The following is a 20,348-nucleotide window of genomic DNA, read 5'->3' on the forward strand; positions in this document are numbered from 1 at the left end:
AGCACACACTCAATGGCCGCTTTATTAGGTACAGGACGAACCAAGTGAAGTGGCCAAGTGTATATTGATAATTATATAAAAGTACAGGCAAGCATAGGAAAGTTAAACTGCTATAAAAAGTAACAATTCTATATTCTTTTTAAGAGACTCTCAGATAGGCCCATGGTTGAAAGAAAAATGGAGGGCTATGTGGGATGGAAGTGTTAGATTGATCTTGGAGTGGGTTAAAAGGTCAGCACAATATTGTGGGCCGAATGGCCTGTACTGTGACCTATGTAAACACTGGCTTCCTTCCAGTTGATCCAGTTTGCTTAGCTCAAGTTCACTAGGTCGGAAAGATGTGCACTCCTCCCCATTCCATCTTCTTCCATTCCCCACTCTGGCCTCTTCCCTCTTCTCCTCACCTGCCTCCCACCTCCCCCTGGTGCCCCTCCTCGTACCCTTTCTCACATGGTCCACTCTTCTTTCCTATCAGATTCCTTCTTCTTCAGCCCTTTTTCTACTTATCACCTCCCGGCTTCTTGCTTCATTCCCATCCCCCTCACCAACCTGACTTCACCTATCACCTTCTAATTTTTCCCTCTTCTCCTCCCCCCACCTTCTCATTCTGGCATCTTCCCCCTTCCTTTCCAGTCCAGAGGAAGGGTCCCAGACCAACATGTCGACTGTTTATTCCTTTCCATCTGCCTGATCTGCTGAGTTCCTCCAGCGTTTTGTGTGTGTTGCTGAGGATGTATATGTCACTGTGTTTATTTGTTTCCCCTCAGTCACTATCAGAATTTCGAAAGAGATCTAAATGCAGATTCACAAAGGCAGTGGGAGGGATGCCGGGGGGGGCGGTTGCCGTGCACTGCTGGGTAATGTTTCAACACTGACTGTGAAGTCTTTTCACGCCAGCAAAAGCTCATCACAAACCTTCTGTGCTCCTGCAGAGCTGCTGTCGAACCAGAGCGGCGGGAGCCACGGGTATCCGCACTACGAGAGCGGCAGTGATGCCAACCTGCTAGTGTCACCCCTGGTCGTGGCGGGCATCGTCATCGGCCTGGTCCTCTTCCTCTCCTGCATGACCATCATCGTCGGCAGCTTCAGGAAGGACAGCCGGCTGAGGAACTCCAATATCAGGGCGGAAGCCAGTTACGGTGAGCCTCTCGAGCGCTCTGATCAGCAACCCACCCCACCCTCCCTTGCGTTTCAAGTTCAGAGTCAAGTTTGTTGCCATATGACTGCATGTATATACAACCAAACAAAACAATGTGACTCCGGACCACGGTGCACCTACAAAACATATATCACACATAAAACAAAATATTACCTCAAGAAGTTAGATATAATTCAAAATGTATGTAGTGCGCAGCACAGGTAAACAGTAAACATCTCGCTGTCCTAGTGATGAGAGCCCGGTGGTGACAGTGTACTCATTAGTCTCACAGCCTGAGGGAAGAAGCTGTTACCCAGTCTGGCAGTCCCAGTCCTGATGCTCCTGTACCTCCTTCCTGATGGTAATGGGTTAAAGGGATTCTGGGATGGGTGGTTCCTTCCTTGACCTCACCAGGAGAAGTGACAGGTCAGGCACGAGGGGCAAGTGGTAGTGACGGGGACTCGGGGCGGAGGTTGGAGGAGGAAGGACCTCGGGTCCGGCGATGGTTCAAAATGCCAGTGCAACATTGTCCATTAGCTCAAGAAGACTAGCAGGGTGGACATCGAGCTATTGCAGAGCAGAGCTCCTATCAGACCTTCAGGACTTGAGGAAGAGGAACAAGTCGGCCATTCAGCCTCTTTAACCTACTGAGCAATTCAGTGAGCTTGGGCTGATCTTGGTCGGCCCCTCTTCCCAGAAATCTGTTCCCAGGATATATAAGGGGACACTGGAGAGTAGCAGTTAGTGTAACTTCATTACAGATCCAGCTATCGCGGTTGAATTCCCGCTGCTGTCTGTAGGAGTCTGTACATTCTCCCCGTGACCACATGAGTTTCCTCTGGGTGCTCTGGTTTCTGCCCACATTACAAAGATGCGCAGGATAAGAGCTTAATTAGTCACATGAGTCTAATTGGACACCACGGTCGTTGCTGTATCTCTAAATAAAAATAAATAATATATGCCTTTTGTTCTGGGAACCTAACTGGAGGTACCCTGGGCCCATGCATGGTCATTGGAGTGGGTCCATTAATTCACACACTCACTCAGGCACAAATTCACACGCACATATTTGCTCACATTCACACGCACACACTCTCTCTTGCTTTCACTCACACACACACAGTCACTCACTCGTTCAAACACACACACAGTTACTCACTCACACTGATACACATTCTCACATGTAGACTCACACATACGCAAGCATACATTGATATCCACAGACTCGCACACTCGTGCGTAACACACGTGCACATATTCACACACACACGCACATGCATTCACTCGCATGTGCACTCATTTGCGCGCACTCATTCACACGGGCACACTTGCACACGCACACTCTCATTCACACACCACATATTTACATCCACATACTCACATTCGCACACACATATTTACACTTGCACTTATATTTACATGTGCATACTCACATATTTATACACACACACTCACATTTGCACACGCGCACACATTCTCACATTCCCACAGTAACACACGGGATATATGAAAATAAAATATTGTTTTTAAAAGATTATTTTTTAAAGTAGGAATGTGCTATCAGTGAGATCAAAACCAATCTTTAATCTCAGAGCCACTTAACTTTTTTATATTCTGGGTAATGGTCATTTCGAATCATACCTAAACAATGATAAGAGAAATACTCCCCTCTCCCACTTGGACTGGCTCAGCAGTGTTTACCCCGGGCTTAAAGGAGCAAGTTGGGAAGAATTGTCAATGTTACAGGTCAAAAGTCCCAATGCAGGCTTTTGAATGGAAACGTTAGCAATTTCTCTCCATCCCCACCACCCCAGTCTTCCCACCTACAGATAATATTCAACCCACTGGGTTCCTCAGCAAATTGTACATTGCACTCCAAGCCAGGGAATTCTGTCAGGGAGTAAGAGCAAAGATCAACAATGTAATGCAGTGCTGTATGACACTGAGCCCCACCTGAGAGAAAAGAACTGCAGACACTGGATGTCTAAAATGAAAGCTGAGAGAAAGACTCAGCTGGTCAGGCAGCATCCACAGGGAAAGAGAAAGAATCATCAGACATCAAGTCCATAAGACATAGAAGCAGAATCAGGCCATTTGACCCATCAAGTCTTCTCCCCATTCCATCATGGCTGATTTATTCTCTCACTCAAACCCATTCTCCTGCCTTCTCACCTAACTTTTGGTTCCTGACTAATCAAGAATCTATCAACTTCTTCTTTAAATATACTCAATGACTTGGCCTCCAAAGTCATCCATGGCAATGAATTCCACAGAGTGAACTCTGAATTCACTAAAGAAATTCCTCCTCATTTCTTTTCTAAATGGACATTTCTCTATTCTGATGCTGTGCCCTCTGGTCCTGGACTCCCCCACTATAGGAAACATCCTCTACACATCCAGTCTGCCTCGGTCCTTCAAAATTTGATAGGTTTCAATGAGATTCCACACACCCCCCCCATTTTTCTAAACTCCAGTGAGTACACACCCAGAGCCATCAAATGTTCCTTATATGTTAACCCTTTCATTCCCTGAATCATTCTCGTGAATCTTCCCTGGACCCTCTCCTATGCCAGCACATCTTTTCTTAGATAAAGGACACAACGATCCTTCACCGGGAAAGGAGAAGGGAGAAAATTAGCCAGTGTTGGTAGCAGAGATTGGTGAGAGTGGGAACGCTGAAAATCTGCAGTGACACACAAAGGAACTGGAGGAACACAACAGGTCAGGCAGCATCTATGAGACCACCCCCGCCACCTCAGGCACCCACCACAATGTCTATTAAAAATACTGCCCTGCATGTCTTCTTTAAAGATTCCTTGGTACCATGGGTGTCATGGTAGTGTCGCGGTTAGCACAGCGCTATTACAGCTCTGGTCATCGGAGTTCAATTCCAGTGACCTCTGCAAGAAGTTTGTACGTTCTTCCCGTGTGCACGTGGGTTTCCTCCGGGTGCTCCAGTTTGCTCCCACAATTCGAAGACATACCGGTTAGTAATTTAATTGGTCATTGTAAATTGTCCTGTGATTAGGCTAGGGTTAAATCAGTGGGCTGCTGGGCTGGAAGGCCTGTTGCACGCTGTATCTCTAAATAAATTAGTAAAATTAAAATAAGATTCATATTCTTTGTCTGTCACTGAAAAGCAAGAGGCTGGTGTGAATCAGGAGAGCGTGAAGCATGAGACAGACCATTAGGGAACTGTCAGTCCGTATAATATATCCAGCATTGACCCTGACTTGTTCTGGCAGACATTATGTTGGAATAGGCTCCAGCGCCTGGGTATTGGTTTGCTTGTCACGTCCGTGGATCGGTTCAAGGTCATCAGCAAGACAATTCAGAGCAGCAAAGTCTCCTGCAAATTTGCCTCCTTCTAATGCAACCTGCTCTGCTTGGCTGGTCACCGAGCTCAGATTTATTTCTGTCGGACTTTGTACCAGCAGTCAGCTTCTTAAAAACTGTGCACAGGGACAAGGAAACAATCTGTAGCCTCAAGTCAGGGTCACTGTGTTCAAAGATACCTCTTCCCTTTCATACACTCGCCTGTCTGCCTCAATTCCTCGATTCCCCGATATCACGACCTCGTATTCCCGTTTTCTGCGCGATTCCTTTACCTTTAATATTACTAATAACTTTATGTATTACCAGTATTGTTGCCACAAATTAATATATTTCACTACTTACACTCGGTGGCCACTTTATTAGGTAGACCTGCTCATTAATATAAATATCTAATCAGCCAATCATGTGGCAGCAACTCGATACATAAAAGCATACAGACATGGTCAAGAGGTTCAGTTGCTGTTCAGACTAAACATCAGAATGAGGAAGAAATGTGACCTAAGTGACTTTGACTGTGGAATGATTGTGGGTGCCAGACAGGGTGGCTTGAGTATCTCAGAAACTGCTGATCTCCTGGGATTTTCACACACAACAGTCTAGAGTTTACAGAGAGAAACAAAAAAAAATCCAGTGAGTGGCAGTTCTGTGGGGGAAAACGCCTTGTCAGTGAGAGAGGTCAGATGAGAATGGCCAGACTGGTTCAAGCTGACAGGAAGGTGACGTGTTACAACAGTGGGGTGCAAAAGAGCATTTCTAAATGCACAGCACACTGAACCTTGAAGTGGATGGGCTACAGCAGCAGAAGACCAGAACAGGTTCCACTTATGTCCCTAATGAAGTGGTCACTGACAGTAGATCAGTGGCAGTAAATCTGATTCTAATTCAGATCATTCCACCTTCTCCATAAACATGCAAATGGTGATAGAAATTCAATACAGTGAAGAGACGGGGATTTCCTTCTCGTGTTGGAACTGATCCACATCAAAGTCAAAATCAAGTTTATTGTCGTATGCACAAGTACAGGGACAGAGTCATAGAGTGCTACAGCATAGAAACAGGCCTTTCAGCCCATCTAGTCCATGCTGAACTGTCATTCTGCTTTGTCCCATTGACCCAGTCTATATCCCTCCATTCCACTCCCATCCATGTACTTTATCCAAACTTCTCTTAAATGCTACAGTTGAACCCACATTCACCACGTCCTCTGGCAGCTCATTCCACACTCCCACCACCTTCCAAATGAAAAAGCTCCCCCTTGGGTACCCCTTAAATATTTCACCTTTCACCCTTAACCTATAACCTCTAATTCTAGTCTCACTCAACCTGCTTGCATTTGCCTGACCTCTAGCCCTCATAATTTTATACCTGATATACCTCCATCAAGCACGAAGTGCCAGAGGAACTCAGCAGGTCAGGCTGCATCTATGAAAATGATTAAATAGTTGACGTTTTGGGCCAAGACCCTTGTTCAGGACTGGAGAGGAAGGGGGAAGGATAAGAAGGAGGGGTCAACAGAAGGAGGACAAGCTGGGAGGTGATAGGTGAAGCCAGATGGGTGGGAAAGGTAAAGGGCTGGAGAAGAAGGCATCTGATATGTCCATGGGAGAAAGAAATTGCCCCTGAATTGGGAAAGCAGAGGAGTCGAGCATAGGGTCGAGCACAGACGCACCTTCAGGCCCTTTGGCCCATCTAGTCTGTGCCAAACGATTAACCTGCCTAGTGCCATCGACCTGCACCTGGACCATGACCCTCTATACCAATCTCATCCATGTGCCTATCCAAACAGCTCTGAAATGTTGCAATTGAACCCCATTCACCACTTTCACTGGCAGCTCGTTCCATATTCACACTATCCTCTGAGTGAATAAGTTGCCTCCCAGGTTCCCAGGTGCAATGAAGAGCTTACTTACAGCAGTCATCATGTTGCTTAACTGCAGTGATCAGGGCTGGGCTGGCTAGCTCAAACACTGAGTGGTTGAAGGGAAGGAGCTGTTCCTGAACCAGGTGATGTGAGACCTCAGGTTTCTGTACCTGCTGCCCAATGGTAGCTGCAAGGAGACATCGTGGCCCAAATGGTGGGAGTCTCTGATGACAGACGGTGTCTTCTTGAGGCAGCATCTGCTGTGTATTGAGCAGAGACAACCGCTCTCTGCGGTTTCTTAAGTTCCTGTGTTCATTATTGGAAATGTGTAGATACTCTATGTTTAACCTTTTCTGTCCTTGCCCTCGGAGTATGTGATGAGACATCTTTGGAAAAGTACGTGGATGGGAGGGGTATGGACGTCTGTGGTCCAGGTGCAGTTCGATGAATAACAGTTTGGCATAGACTAGATGGGCCAAAGGGCCTGTTTCAGTGATTCTGCAGAAAGCAAGTTTTTCATTGCACCTGGGAAGCTGAGGGGGAATTTCTTCACACAGAGAAATGCAAGTGTGAATGAGCTGCCAGGGGAAGTGGCCTCTGCAAGTTCAATTGCAACGTCTAAGAGAAGTTTGGATAAGTACATAAATGGTTGGGTTTGCAGATCTATGGTGCAGGTTCAAATAGTCCTGATTCCTCAACAAGTTCCCTCCAACACAAAAGAGCAGATAGTTTTCCCAGCACAATGGGTGGCTCAGTTTCATCTATAAAACATGGCATTTTCAGAATTCGAGATGTGTGGTTTTGCAGCAGCAGTACATTGCAATACATAATAAAAAACTATAAATTACAATAAGAAGTAAATATGTAGTGCTAAGAGAAAGAATAACCTATGCACTCACTTACAAGATCTCTTCATCTCCTTTTGAAGGTGTTCTTGATGTTGGGGAAACTAGTGCCCATGATAGAGCTGACTGAGTTCACAACTTTCTGCAGCTTTTTCTGATCTCGTGCAGATCCCATTCCAGATGATGATGCAGCTTGTGGTTTGAAGCGTAGTTAATAAAACGTGGCTTGATCATATCTCCATGTTTCTGTTCCACAGCCCCAGATGCCTTTTCATTTGGAGAGTCCATTGGTGAGCTAAGGTCAACTTGTATCGAGGATTATCCACCGGTCTTTGACTTTGATTCCTACACGGAGACGCTCTCTCAGGTCAACGTGATGTACCAAGATTCTCCACCACAGTAAGTGATATCCCCAGCCCGCTGCCCCTCCTGCAAGGTCAGAGACAGTAGAATGTGCCGTGGAGGCCAGGCTAGCGTGGTTCTTTCTCTTCCTGACCGTGTCCATGTATCCATTTTTTTCTCCAGTTTTACATTGATCACCCCTTCCTTGTGCAGGAACTCAGACTCTCATCGTCCAAGTGGTCCAGGCGGATCAGAGTCAGAAGCTAGCTTTATCATAACTGATATACAGTATGTTGTGAAATATATGTCCAAAAGAAAGGTCTTGGCCCAAAACATCGACTCTATTCATTTCGATAGACGCTGCCTGGCCTGCGGAGTTCCTCCAGCATTCTGTGTGTGTTGTTGTGAAATGCGTTGTCTTGCAGCGGTGCAGTGCAGTATGGAAAAATTACTGTCAATTGCAATAGGTCTACACTGAAAAAACGTTGTGCAAGACAAGAGCAAATTAGTGAGGTAATGTTCATGATCCATTCAGCAATCTGATGGCGGAGAGGATGAAGCTGTTTCTAAAACGTTAAGTGTGTGTCTTCAGGCTCCTGTACCTCCTCCGTGATAGTAGCCATGAGAAGGGGAAGTGTCCTGGACGATGGAGCCCTTCATGATGGATGCCACTTCTGAGGCACTGGCTTTTTGAAGATCAAGTTCAAGTTTATTGTCATTCAGCTGTGTAATGTATACTGTCAAATGAAACAATGTTCCTCCGGACCACAGAGCACACTGTACTTATAACTCACACCCAGCACGTAAAGTAATATTACCGCAAGTAAATTAACAAATAATTAAATATGTTCCAGAAGACTGACATTTAGCATAAGGTGCATTTACAACACAATTTACAAAGTAAACAGTTTAACACTACTGGTGCTTCATTGACGATGAGACCTGGGTGGTAGCAGGGAGTTTGGTGGTCTCACGGCCTGGGAGAAGAAGCTGCTTCCCATCCTAACAGTTCCTGTCCGAATGCTACGATACCTCCTGCCTGATGGTAGGGGTCAAAGAGATTGTGGGGTGGATGGGGGGGATCATTGACAATGCAAAGAGTTCTGCTCCTGATAAATATCTCTAATGGATGGAAGAGAGACCCCGATGATTCTCTCAGCAGTCCTCATAATCCTTCGTAGGTCTTGGTCAGATGCCTAGTAATTCCTATACTCCTGTAAAAGTTGATTAGATTGGGGGGAGGCAGCACTTTGCCTCAATCCCCTCAGGAAGTGGAGCCGCTGTTGTGATTTTTTGTCCAAAGAGGTGGTGTTGAGGGGCCAGGTGATATCGTCCATACGTGCACTCCCAGAAACATGGTGTTCCTAACTCTCTCCACGGAGGGACCACTTATGTTCGGTGAGGCGTGGTCAGCCTGCACCTTTCCAGAGTCTCTTAAGTTTTGTCCCCAGTGAGACTCTTGTTGTTCTCACACCATTCTACAAGCCACTCTACCCTCTCTCTGTACTCTGTCTCACCGCCACTGTTGATGAGGCCAACCACTGTTGTGTCATCAGCGAACTTGATGGTGTGGTTTGAACTGGTAGTGGGGAGGGCTGTGCTCATTAGGGAGCTGCCTAAGCTGACAACCCTTGCATCTCTTTCCGATCCTGTACAATGGAGCGTCTGTACCAGACGGTGATGCAGCCAGTCAGAATGCTCTCCATCGTACACCTGTCGAGGCTTGGTCCCATATCAAATCTCTGCACACTCATTATGAAAGAAATATTGAAATATTGTATAGGGAAACCTAGATTCCCACTTACTTAATAAAGGCTGAAAAGAAAAGAAGGTTTTAAGGTTAGGTGGTGAAGGAGAGGACAGACCAGATTTTTCCTTTAGAGAGTCAGCACAGGAGGTGAGCATTAATTGAACTCCTGTGCTAATTCCCGGTCCTATCAGGTGCCCTTGATATGGCAACACAAGTGGACAAGGTGGTAAAGAAGGCAGTTGTCACGCATGACTTCATCTGTCAGAGCACTGCATACAAGTCAGGACGTCACGATGGTCGAGTTTTGCATATTAAGATTAGATTAACTTTACTTGTCACATGTTCATCGAAAGGCTGAATATTGAAAGCCTCGAGAGAGAGTGGATGTGGAGAGGATGTTTCCTGTAGTTGCAGAGTCTAGGACCAGAGGGCACAGCTCAGAATAGAGGGTAATTCTTCTGGAACAGAGATGAGGAGGAATTTCTTCAGCCAGAGGGTGGTGAATCTGTGGAACTCATTGCCACTGGCAGCTTTGGAGACCAAGTCATTGGATATATTTAAGGCGGAGGTTGATAAGTTCTTGATTAGTCAGGGCATCAAAGGTTATGGGGAGAAAGGGGTTCAGAGGGATAATAAATGAGCCATCATGAAATGGTGGAGCAGACTCGATGGGCTGATTAGCCTAATTCTGCTCCTATGTCTTATGGTATTATGAAACATACAGTGAAATGTATCATTTCAGTCAAAGACCAAGACAGTCTGAGGATGTGCTGGGGACAGCCCGCAAGTATCACCATGCTTCCCGCATCAACGTAGCATGTCCACAGCTTAATAATTCTAATCTGTACCTCTTTGGACTGCAGGAGGAAACTGGAGCCTTACTGGTGTGCTATATGCACTAAAAGATATATCATAAAATAAAAATCGTGGTTAATATTATAAATATTATATTCTCTTTCTTTAGCCAGACAGTGGTGAATGTGTGGAATTCGTTGCTACAGGTGACTGTGGAGGCAAGTCATTGGGTATATTTAAGGCAGAGGTTGATAGATTCTTGATTGGTCAGGGCATGAGGGGATACAGGGAGAAGGCAGGAGATTGAGGATGAGAAGGAAAAGGGATCAGCCATTATGAAATGACAGAACAGACTCGATGGGCCAAATAGCCCAATTCTGCTCCTATATCTTTTGATCTTATGGTCTTAAAATATATTCCCGATACAAGAACAAAATATCAGAATTTACATTTCACACAAAACATAATGGAGGAACTCAGCAAGTCAGGCAGCATCTACGGAAGGGGATAGCAGCCCTCTCCATAGATGTTGCCTGACCTGCTGAGTTCCTCCACCATTTTGTGCATGTTGCCCAAGACCTCCAGCATCTGCAGAACCTCTTGTGTTTAGATATTGACGTTTCACTTGTGATAGAAACATAGAACCATAGAAAATAGTTGCAGTAGTAGGCTATTCGGCCCTTCGAGCCTGCACCGCCATTCAGTATGATCATGGCTGATCATCCAACTCAGAACCCTGTACCAGCCTTCCCTCCATACCCCCGATCCCTTTAGCCACAAGGGCCATATCTTAATCAGTGAGGGATGAAAATATTAAAATAAGGATATATTTCCCAGCTTCAGGTGTTCTACAGGAAGGCCTACGTCCTTGTGAAAATCCTCGTCCCCTCCTCTCCCAGCACTCGGTCTGCCAATGACCAACTGTTAAATGAGTAATTTTTTTTTGGTTTAGGTTGTCATGGAAATTGAGCTATCCAATTATTCATCGCAATATGATGTGACAGGGTGGAGATTTTGCACTACTGTCTCAGCGTTTTAACTGACAGATGTGCCAATATGGTTTTCCTTCTTTTCTTCCTTCCTCTTCATCTTCTCTTCTTAAGCCCATCACCCCTACCAGGGCATAGTCCACCGACAGCAGCTCGCCAGAAGCCTCTGTCCTGAGCAGAAGGTTGATCGGCCTGTGTTCACAACACAACTTCGTAAGTCCTCTGGGCAAAGCTTCTTCCTTTCTCAGGGAATGAGGTCTCCAGAGCTTCTGCTGGTGTTGCCGTAGCTCAGGGGTTTTGCAGGATGGAGTTTGCTAGTCACATGTCCAACTCTCCTCCTTTCTCAGCCAGGCTTGGGACCGTCCTTGGTGCGGATCCTATTTTCTTTGCCATTCCAAAATTCTGGATGTTGTTAACACGAATCGGCCCCTTGCTAGTCCTTCACAAGCCCTCTGCCCTCAATCTCCTCCCCATCCTCGCCCTGCAGTGCCAAGGTTAATGTTCCCAAAATGAACCCCATTTCCACTGGCGATTGGAATAGGTGGATGTAGGAACCGTATGCAGTGGCATGTTTGGTGACCCCTGTACTCAGCCCTGAGCTGCAGAGAAGGCAGAAATGAGAAAAAAAATTACAGTGTGAATAATTCTTTAAATGATCATCTATCTTACCCGCAGCATGTGACCTGTGTTCAATTCCCACCACTGTCTGTAAGGAGCTCCCCACCATGACCATCTGAGCTTCCTCTGGGCCCTCTGGTTTTCTCCCACGTTCCAAAAACGTACGGGTTGGTAGAGTAATTGGTCACACGGGTGTAATTGGACAGTGCAGGCTTGTTGGGCCAGAAGGGCCTGTTACCCTGTTGTATCTCTAAATAAAAGCATTTCTAAAATTACTCCTGCTGTAAAGCAACCCCGACAACACTGAACTGAACCATTTCACATAGTCACACGAGCCCATTACAACTAGGGTTGCCAACTTTCTCACTGCCAAATAAGGGACAAAAGTAGCAGTCAAATATGGGACACTTGTGTTTACTCCGAGAAAGACTACCATGACCATGAAGCCTTGCGCAGGCACCTCCGTGCGCATGCGTGATGTGCGCATGCATGATGTGCGCATGCGTGATGTGCGCATACGTGACATGCGCATACGTGATGTGCGCATACGTGACATGCGCATACGTGACATGTGCATGTGTGTACGTGCCGATTTTTTTTCTACAAATCTGTTTTGGCTTAATCTTCCTGATTCTGTTAAGTGAAACTACACTGTACATACATTATTTCTACTTTATATAGGCTGTGTATTTATCATATCATTCCTACTTTTACTATATGTTAGTGTTATTTTAGGTTTTATGTGTTACTTGGTATGATTTGGTAGGTTATTTTTTGGGTCTGGGAACGCTCAGAAATTTTTCCCATATAAATTAATCGTAATTGCTTCTTCGATTTACGCGATTTCGGCACGAAAGGTTTCATAGGAACGCTCTACCTTAGCGAGGGAAATACGGGACAAGGGCGGTCCCATATGGGACAAACCAATTTAGCCCAATATATGGGATGTCCCAGCTAATACGGGACAGTTGGCAACCCTAATTACAACTCTCACTGTCATTGCTATAAATGGACAGCCAGCCAAAGGCCTTGTCTCAGGCTGGGAATGGTTTATACCGGGGGCATAGTTTTAAACTGATTGGAGGATGTCAGAGATGGGTTTTTTAACACAGAGAGTGATGGGTGCATGAATACCTGAATTTCGATTGATTTAAGGGCCAGGCCGAATTGGAAAGGTCGGACACAGGCTGAATTGAGGCAGCGAGGTCCACGACCCAGAGTGTATCAAATCAACTGAACCGGATGCCTGGACAACAATTTAAGTGCTGGGTCAAAGTGGAAAGGTCGAGTACATGCTGGAATCGAGGCAGCAGGGTACAGACCGCATGCATAACGAGGCAACTGAACCCAGCGTCCGAATGATGATTTCAATGCTGGTCTAGATTGAAAAGGTCGGGGTGTTGGGGCCTGAGGCGAAGGTCGGGCCAGATCAGCTTGCTGCCCTGCTCTGCATTGAACTAAGGGTCTGTGGAAGGACTCACTTTGTGCACTTTAGCTCAGAATGCTATTTGCTTGCATTTATTGTTTGAATAATTTGGGTTTTTTTCTCTGCACATCCGGTGTCCGACTTTTAAATTTTTTGGCTGGTTTCTTTGTCTTGTGGCTGCCTGTAAGGAGACAAATCTCAAGGTTGCATAATGGATGCATACTTTGATAATAAATGTACTCTGAATATCCTGCTAGGGGTAATGGTAAAGGCAGATATATTAGGGACATTTAAGAGAACCTTAGATAGAAAGAAAGATTAACTTTATTGGTCGCATGTGCATGTGATGCTTACATCAAATCAAGTTGGCCAGGATTGAATAAGCATGTGGATGATAGAAACATAGAGGGCTATGTGGGAGAGGAGGGTTAGATTGATCTAGCAGTAGGTTAAAGGGTCAGCACAACATTGCAGGCCTATACTGTACTGTTCTACGTTCTAGGTAAGCACAGATTTCCTTCCAATTTGTCCAACCCTCAGTTTAGCCCAAATCCACCTGTATTACTGCTGGAAGTCGGTTAAAAGGTCAGCACCCTATTGTGGGCCGAATGGCCTGTACTCTGCCCCAGGCCATTAGGCTTCTGGACTCCCTGCCACATCTTATTTGAAGTGTCACTGGTTAATCTGTTCCGTACCCTGCAATACTTAATGTTAATGCACTTTAGTTTGTTATTTATGTGTGGTTCATCTGTAGGTTTTATCCTTACCTTCATAAGTTATCGTGTGTTTTGTGTGTTTGTGTACTACTGTGCTCTACACCCTGGTTTGGAGAAACATTGTCTCATTTCTATATGCATTATATGGTTATATATGTTATATACATGTATATAATTAAATGACAATAAACTTTGACTATGTTCTGTGTCTTGCCAGGAAAGCCTGGTTAACTCCCACGGCATTTTCTCAGTAGTAGTCCTTTCATCTCCTGGGGCCAAGCATACCGGGGTCAAGTCCTTTTCCTTGTCATCGTTGGGTCCAAACCCTGGCACCCATTCCAGACAGGAGTGGGAGCACCTTCACCCGAGGGGCTGCGGCAGTTCACAACCACCTCTCAGGGACAATAGGGGCTGAGCAAGTCATGCTGAGCTTGCCGGAAACCCCGGATCTCAGAATTTATGGATTTATTTATTCAGAGATACAGCGTAGAACAGACCCTTCCAGTCTACCGAGCCACGGTAGGCTAGCCTAATCACGGAACAATTTACAATGACCAATTAACCTACTAGGTGGTCAGCCTTTCGACTGTAGGAGGAACCCGTGGCACCCGGAGGAAACCATGCAACCATGGGGAGGGCGTACAAAGTTCTTGCAGATGACACTGTAGCTGAACTCGGAACTCCGACACCCAAATTGTAATAACGTTGTGCTAACCACTACACTACCATTCCACCCACAGGTGTGAACAGTGCTGCTTCTGAGGAAGTCCTGCACAATTACTTTAAGTGAGATCATAAACTGAGGTCGTGTCTGCTCTTCTGAGTGGAAGGCCATAGACCATAAGGCCATATATCATTGGAGCAGAATTAGTCCATTCAGCCCATCGAGTCTGCTGCATCATTCCATCATGGCTGATTTGTTATCCCTCTCAACCCCAGTCTCCTGCTTCCTCCATAACCTTTGATGCCCTGACTAATCAAGAACCTATCAACCTGCACTTTCAATACATCCAATGACTTGACCTCCACAGTGTCTGTGGCAATGAATTCCAGAGATTCACCACCCTCTGGCTAAAGAAATTCCTCCTCGTCTCTGTTCTAAAGGGGCCAAAACTGCTCACAACACAGGACACGCAAAACTCAGCAGGTCAGGTAGCATCAATGGAAAAAGAGTACAAAGTCGACGTTTTGGGCTAAGACCCTTCTTCATCAGGATGGAGAAGGAAGGAGGAAGATGCTCACAATACTCCAAGTGTGGTCTGACCAGTGTTATGATACCTTAACAGCATTTGGGTTAATATTTATCCATCTGTGACATTCTTAAGGGAGATTGTTTTCACAAAGGATCTCAGCCCAAAATGTTGACTGTTTATTCCCTTCCATAGACGCTGCCTGACGTGCTGTGTTCCTACAGGACTGTGTGTGTGAGACTCTGTGAAATACTCTGCTGCATGCTAATAAACAGCCCTGTTTCTCAGTATCAGCACTGGATGTACTGGCATAAAAGTGTTGTGGGCATACTGATGTGAAAATATCTTGATGTGGAAAAGACTGAGTGATGATTTAACGTGGTGACTTGATGGTGGATCTCAGAGGTAGGACTTTCACACAGAGAGCGGTGAGTGTGTGGAACGTGCTGCCAGGGTGGCAGTAGGGACAGATACTTCAGGGACATTTAAGAGACTCTTGGGTAAAACTGTGCTGTAGTGCTCTGTGTTCCTCTAACAATCTTCCAGTTTTGGAGGTCTATGAGGAAGGGAGGGGTTACATTGATCTTAAAGTAGGTTAAAGGGTCAGCATAACATCGCAGGCCGAAGGGTTATACTGTTCTATAAGATTCAGTTTTTTCTATGTGCTATGGCTGAAATCTCAAAGGATTGAACAGAAAAGGAAGCAAGTGTTTCCTACTGACAGGCAGTCAAGAAGGACGGCTCATTTGCAGGTTGAGTCGGTGGTGAGGAAGGCAAATGCAATGTTAGCATTCATTTTGAGAGGACTAGAATATATTGAGAGGCCTTTATAATTATCATGGAAAAGGATAGAATCAAAGAGGACAGGAAAATTTTTAATTGGGGAAAGGCAAATTATGAGGCTATAACGCTAGAACTTGCGGGCGTGAATTAGGATGATGTTTTTGCAGGGAAATGTACTATGGACATGTGGTTTAGAGATCTCTTGCGGGATGTAAGGGATAAATTTGTCCCGGTGAGGAAGATAAAGAATGGTAGGGTGAAGGAACCATGGGTGACAAGTGAGGTGGAAAATCTAGTCAGGAGGAAGAAGGCAGCATACATGAGGTTTAGGAAGCAAGGATCAGATGGGTCTATTGAGGAATATAGGGAAGCAAGAAAGGAGCTTAAGAAGGGCCTGAGAAGAGCAAGAAGGGGGCATGAGAAGGCCTTGGCGAGTAGGGTAAAGGAAAACCCCAAGGCATTCTTCAATTATGTGAAGAAAAAAAGGATGACAGGAGTGAAGGTAGGACCGATTAGAGATAAAGGTGGGAAGATGTGCCTGGAGGCTGTGGAAGTGAGTGAGGTCCTCAATGAATATTTCTCTTCGGTATTCACCAATGAGAGGGAACTTGATGATGGTGAGGACAATATGAGTGAGGTTGATGTTCTGGAGCATGCTGATATTAAGGGAGAGGAGGTGTTGGAGTTGTTAAAATACATTAGGACAGATAAGTCCCCGGGGTCTGACGGAATATTCCCCAGGCTGCTCCACGAGGTGAGAGAAGAGATTGCTGAGCCTCTGGCTAGGATCTTTATGTCCTCGTTGTCCACGGGAATGGTACTGGAGGATTGGAGGGAGGTGAATGTTGTCCCCTTGTTCAAAAAAGGTAGTAGGGATAGTCCGGGTAATTATAGACCAGTGACCTAATTATAGATCAGTGACCATATCTGTGGTGGGAAAGCTGTTGGAAAAGATTCTTAGAGATAGGATCTATAGGCATTTAGAGAATCATGGTCTGATCAGGAACAGTCAGCATGGCTTTGTGAAGGGCAGATCGTGTCTAACAAGCCTGATAGAGTTCTTTGAGGAGGTGACCAGGCATATAGATGAGGGTAGTGCAGTGGATGTGATCTATATGGATTTTAGTAAGGCATTTGACAAGGTTCCACATGGTAGGCTTATTCAGAAAGTTAGAAGGTATGGGATCCAGGGAAGTTTGGCCAGGTGGATTCAGAATTGGCTTGCCTGTAGAAGGCAGAGGGTGGTGGTGGAGGGAGTACATTCAGATTGGAGGATTGTGACTAGTGATGTTCCACAAGGATCTGTTCTGGGACCTCTACTTTTCGTGATTTTTATTAATGACCTGGATGTGGGGGTAGAAGGGTGGGTTGGCAAGTTTGCAGACGACACAAAGGTTGGTGGTGTTGTAGATAGTGTAGAGGATTGTCAAAGATTGCAGAGAGACATTGATAGGATGCAGAAGTGGGCTGAGAAGTGGCAGATGGAGTTCAACCCAGAGAAGTGTGAGGTGGTACACTTTGGAAGGACAAACTCCAAGGCAGAGAACAAAGTAAATGGCAGGATACTTGGTAGTGTGGAGGAGCAGAGGGATCTCGGGGTACATGTCCACAGGTCCCTGAAAGTTGCCTCACAGGTGGATAGGGTAGTTAAGAAAGCTTATGGGGTGTTAGCTTTCATAAGTCAAGGGATAGAGTTTAAGAGTCGCGATGTAATGATGCAGCTCTATAAAACTCTGGTTAGGCCACACTTGGAGTATTGTGTCCAGTTCTGGTCACCTCACTATAGGAAGGATGTGGAAGCATTGGAAAGGGTACAGAGGAGATTTACCAGGATGCTGCCTGGTTTAGAAAGTATGCATTATGATCAGGGATTAAGGGAGCTAGGGCTTTACTCTTTGGAGAGAGGGAGGATGAGAGGAGACATGATAGAGGTGTACAAGATAATAAGAGGAATAGATAGAGTGGATAGCCAGCGCCTCTTCCCCAGGGCACCACTGCTCAATACAAGAGGACATGGCTTTAAGGTAAGGGGTGGGAAGTTCAAGGGGGATATTAGAGGAAGGTTTTTTACTCAGAGAGTGGTTGGTGCGTGGAATGCACTGCCTGAGTCAGTGGTGGAGGCAGATACACTAGTGAAGTTTAAGAGACTACTAGACAGGTATATGGAGGAATCTAAGGTGGGGGCTTATATGGGAGGCAGGGTTTGAGGGTTGGCACAACATTGTGGGCCGAAGGGCCTGTACTGTGCTGTACTGTTCTATGTTAAAAAGCAATGATATAATGCTGAAGCTTTATAAGATATTGATTAGACTGCACTTGAGGTATTGTGAACAGTTTGGGGTACCTAAGAAAAGATATGCTGGCATTGGAGGGAGTCCAGAGAAGGCTCACGAGAATGATCCCAGGAATGAACGGGTTAATGTATGAGGAGTGTTTGATGGCTCTAGGCTTGTACTTGCTGGAGTTTAGAAGAAATAAGAGGGATCTCTTTGAAATGTATCAAATATTGAAAGGCCTTGATAGAATGAATCTGGAAAGGATGTTTGCTTTTGTAGATGAGTCTGGGACCAGAGCACTATCCTCAGACTTGTGGGGATGTCCATTTAGAACAGAGCTGGGGAGGAATTTCCCATCTGTAGGGAGAAAAATGAAGGAAACACGCAACAGGTGAATCCAAAATTCCTTGGCAGGGTTGCCTAGAGCAGGATCTGAACCCTGAACTCAGCTAAGGAAGCAGCACGGAGAGTGGCAAAGGAGATACCCGTCATAGGATGAGGTTCCAACCAGTCAGCCTGATTCTGCCATTCAATGAGTTCGTGCCTGAACTGTACGTTCCTCAGCCCCTTTGCGGTAGAGTCAAACAGGCTCTTCAGCACACCACAAAAATCAATCTCCGGGTTGTATACGGTGACGTGTATGTACTCTGATTATAAATTCATTTTGAACTTTGAAGGGTTATTCTGCATTTAACTACTTACATAATGATTGAGACACCAAGGCATGAAAGGATGCGGGTGAACACTGAAAATTAGGGTGTTTCGATGGGTCAGCCTCCAAAAGGACCACAATGTGTTGTGGTTTGGAGGCTTGTGTGCCTCACTGACCTGGACAGCTGCGCTGGCTGGAGTTGGGGCTTTTTGCTTCGACTTTTGGTAAGGTCACCCATGCCAAAGAGGTCAAAGGGTAGAGGCCAGACTAAGAGTTGTCCACCCCAGTCCTCCAGCTTCAGGGGTTCAGCTCAAGGCTAAAAACCTCGACAGTAAGACAAAATTGACAAAGAAACAGCGGTGAAGAATCCTTCTACATCTGAGTGTGACGGTATTCCTGAGTCTCCACCCAGGACTTGCATGACTGACAGTGGTGAAAACCAACTGATTTTGCTCTACTTATTCGACTTAACTATTTAATATACATATAAACACTTACTGTAATTTACAGTACATTTGTATATTATCATGTATGGCCTTGTTCTGCTGCCACAAGGTTAACAAATTTCACAACGTATGCCGGTGATATTAACCCTGATTCTGATTCTCATTCTCATTCTGACACGATGAAGGAAACCCTGAACACCACCAGAGATGGAGGACGTTCATCGCTGCCCTAAACACCAGCGGGGTAATAGGCAGAAGAAGAAGATAGGTCAGCACAGACGTAGAGTCACAGAGGACTACAGCACAGAAACAGGGCCCTTCATCTACCTTCATCCACCTTCATCCAGACCCTATCTCCAAACCCCTCCCCTCCCTGTACCGATCCAAACTTTTTAAATGTTCCAATCGAACACGAAACCACCACTTCCTCTGGCACCATATTCCACACTCTCACCATGTTCTGAGTGAGTTCCCCATCAAACCCCCCCCCTTAAATATTTCACCTTTCACCCTAAACCTATGGCCGCTGATTCTAGTCTCACCCAACCTCTGTGGGGAAAACCTGCTTGCTTTTATCCTATCTATACTCCTCATAATTATGTATTCTGTATCTCTGTTAAATCTCCCTTCATTCTCCTGTGCCCAGGGAATGAAGTCCAAAACTGTTCATCGTTAACCTTTAATTTAAGGTGGGGGGGGGGTGTAATTGTAAAGGAAATTTAAGTATTTTACACAAAGAGTGGTGGGAGCCTGGAATGCGTTGCCTGGGGTGGTGGTAGAGGCAGATACACTGGAGACTCTTAACAGACATTTAGATAGACTCATGAATGGAAGGATATGGACATTGTGTAGGCAGAGGGGATTAGTTTAGTTGGCCATCTGATTACTAATTTAGTTGGTTTGGCACAGCATTGTGGGCCGAATGGCCTGTTCCTGTACTATACTGTTCCATGTTCTATATAATGTGAGGGGCCGAAGAGCCTGTTTCTGTGCCATATGACTCTGTATTGTACAGTTGCCCAGCTACCATGTCGACTGCAGGGAGAGGAATATGAAAAGTGAGCGAGCTGGTCCCTGAGCCTGGGGGATTTAATTCCCAAGCATTAATCATAGTTTCCATTGACAACAAACCGGGCTTCTCAGACACTTCCAATCCCGGCTTATCACAATCAGCTGTTCACTTCC

The 20,348-nt window shown here is 45.6% G+C and overlaps 1 protein-coding gene across 3 annotated transcripts in view; it reads left to right on the plus strand.

Annotated features, from left to right (window-relative positions):
• The window catches only part of bean1 (brain expressed, associated with NEDD4, 1), a 109,167-nt gene that overhangs the window by 68,049 nt on the left and 20,770 nt on the right, over nt 1-20,348 (plus strand). For all 3 annotated transcript variants that reach the window (XM_072279205.1, XM_072279208.1, XM_072279206.1), the window contains 2 exons: nt 933-1,139; nt 7,438-7,579. In XM_072279205.1, coding sequence (XP_072135306.1) covers nt 933-1,139; nt 7,438-7,579 — 349 coding nt within the window. The remainder of the gene's footprint in view (nt 1-932; nt 1,140-7,437; nt 7,580-20,348) is intronic.

This window comes from Mobula birostris, chromosome 15, assembly GCF_030028105.1.
Source record: "Mobula birostris isolate sMobBir1 chromosome 15, sMobBir1.hap1, whole genome shotgun sequence".
NCBI lineage: Eukaryota > Metazoa > Chordata > Chondrichthyes > Myliobatiformes > Myliobatidae > Mobula > Mobula birostris.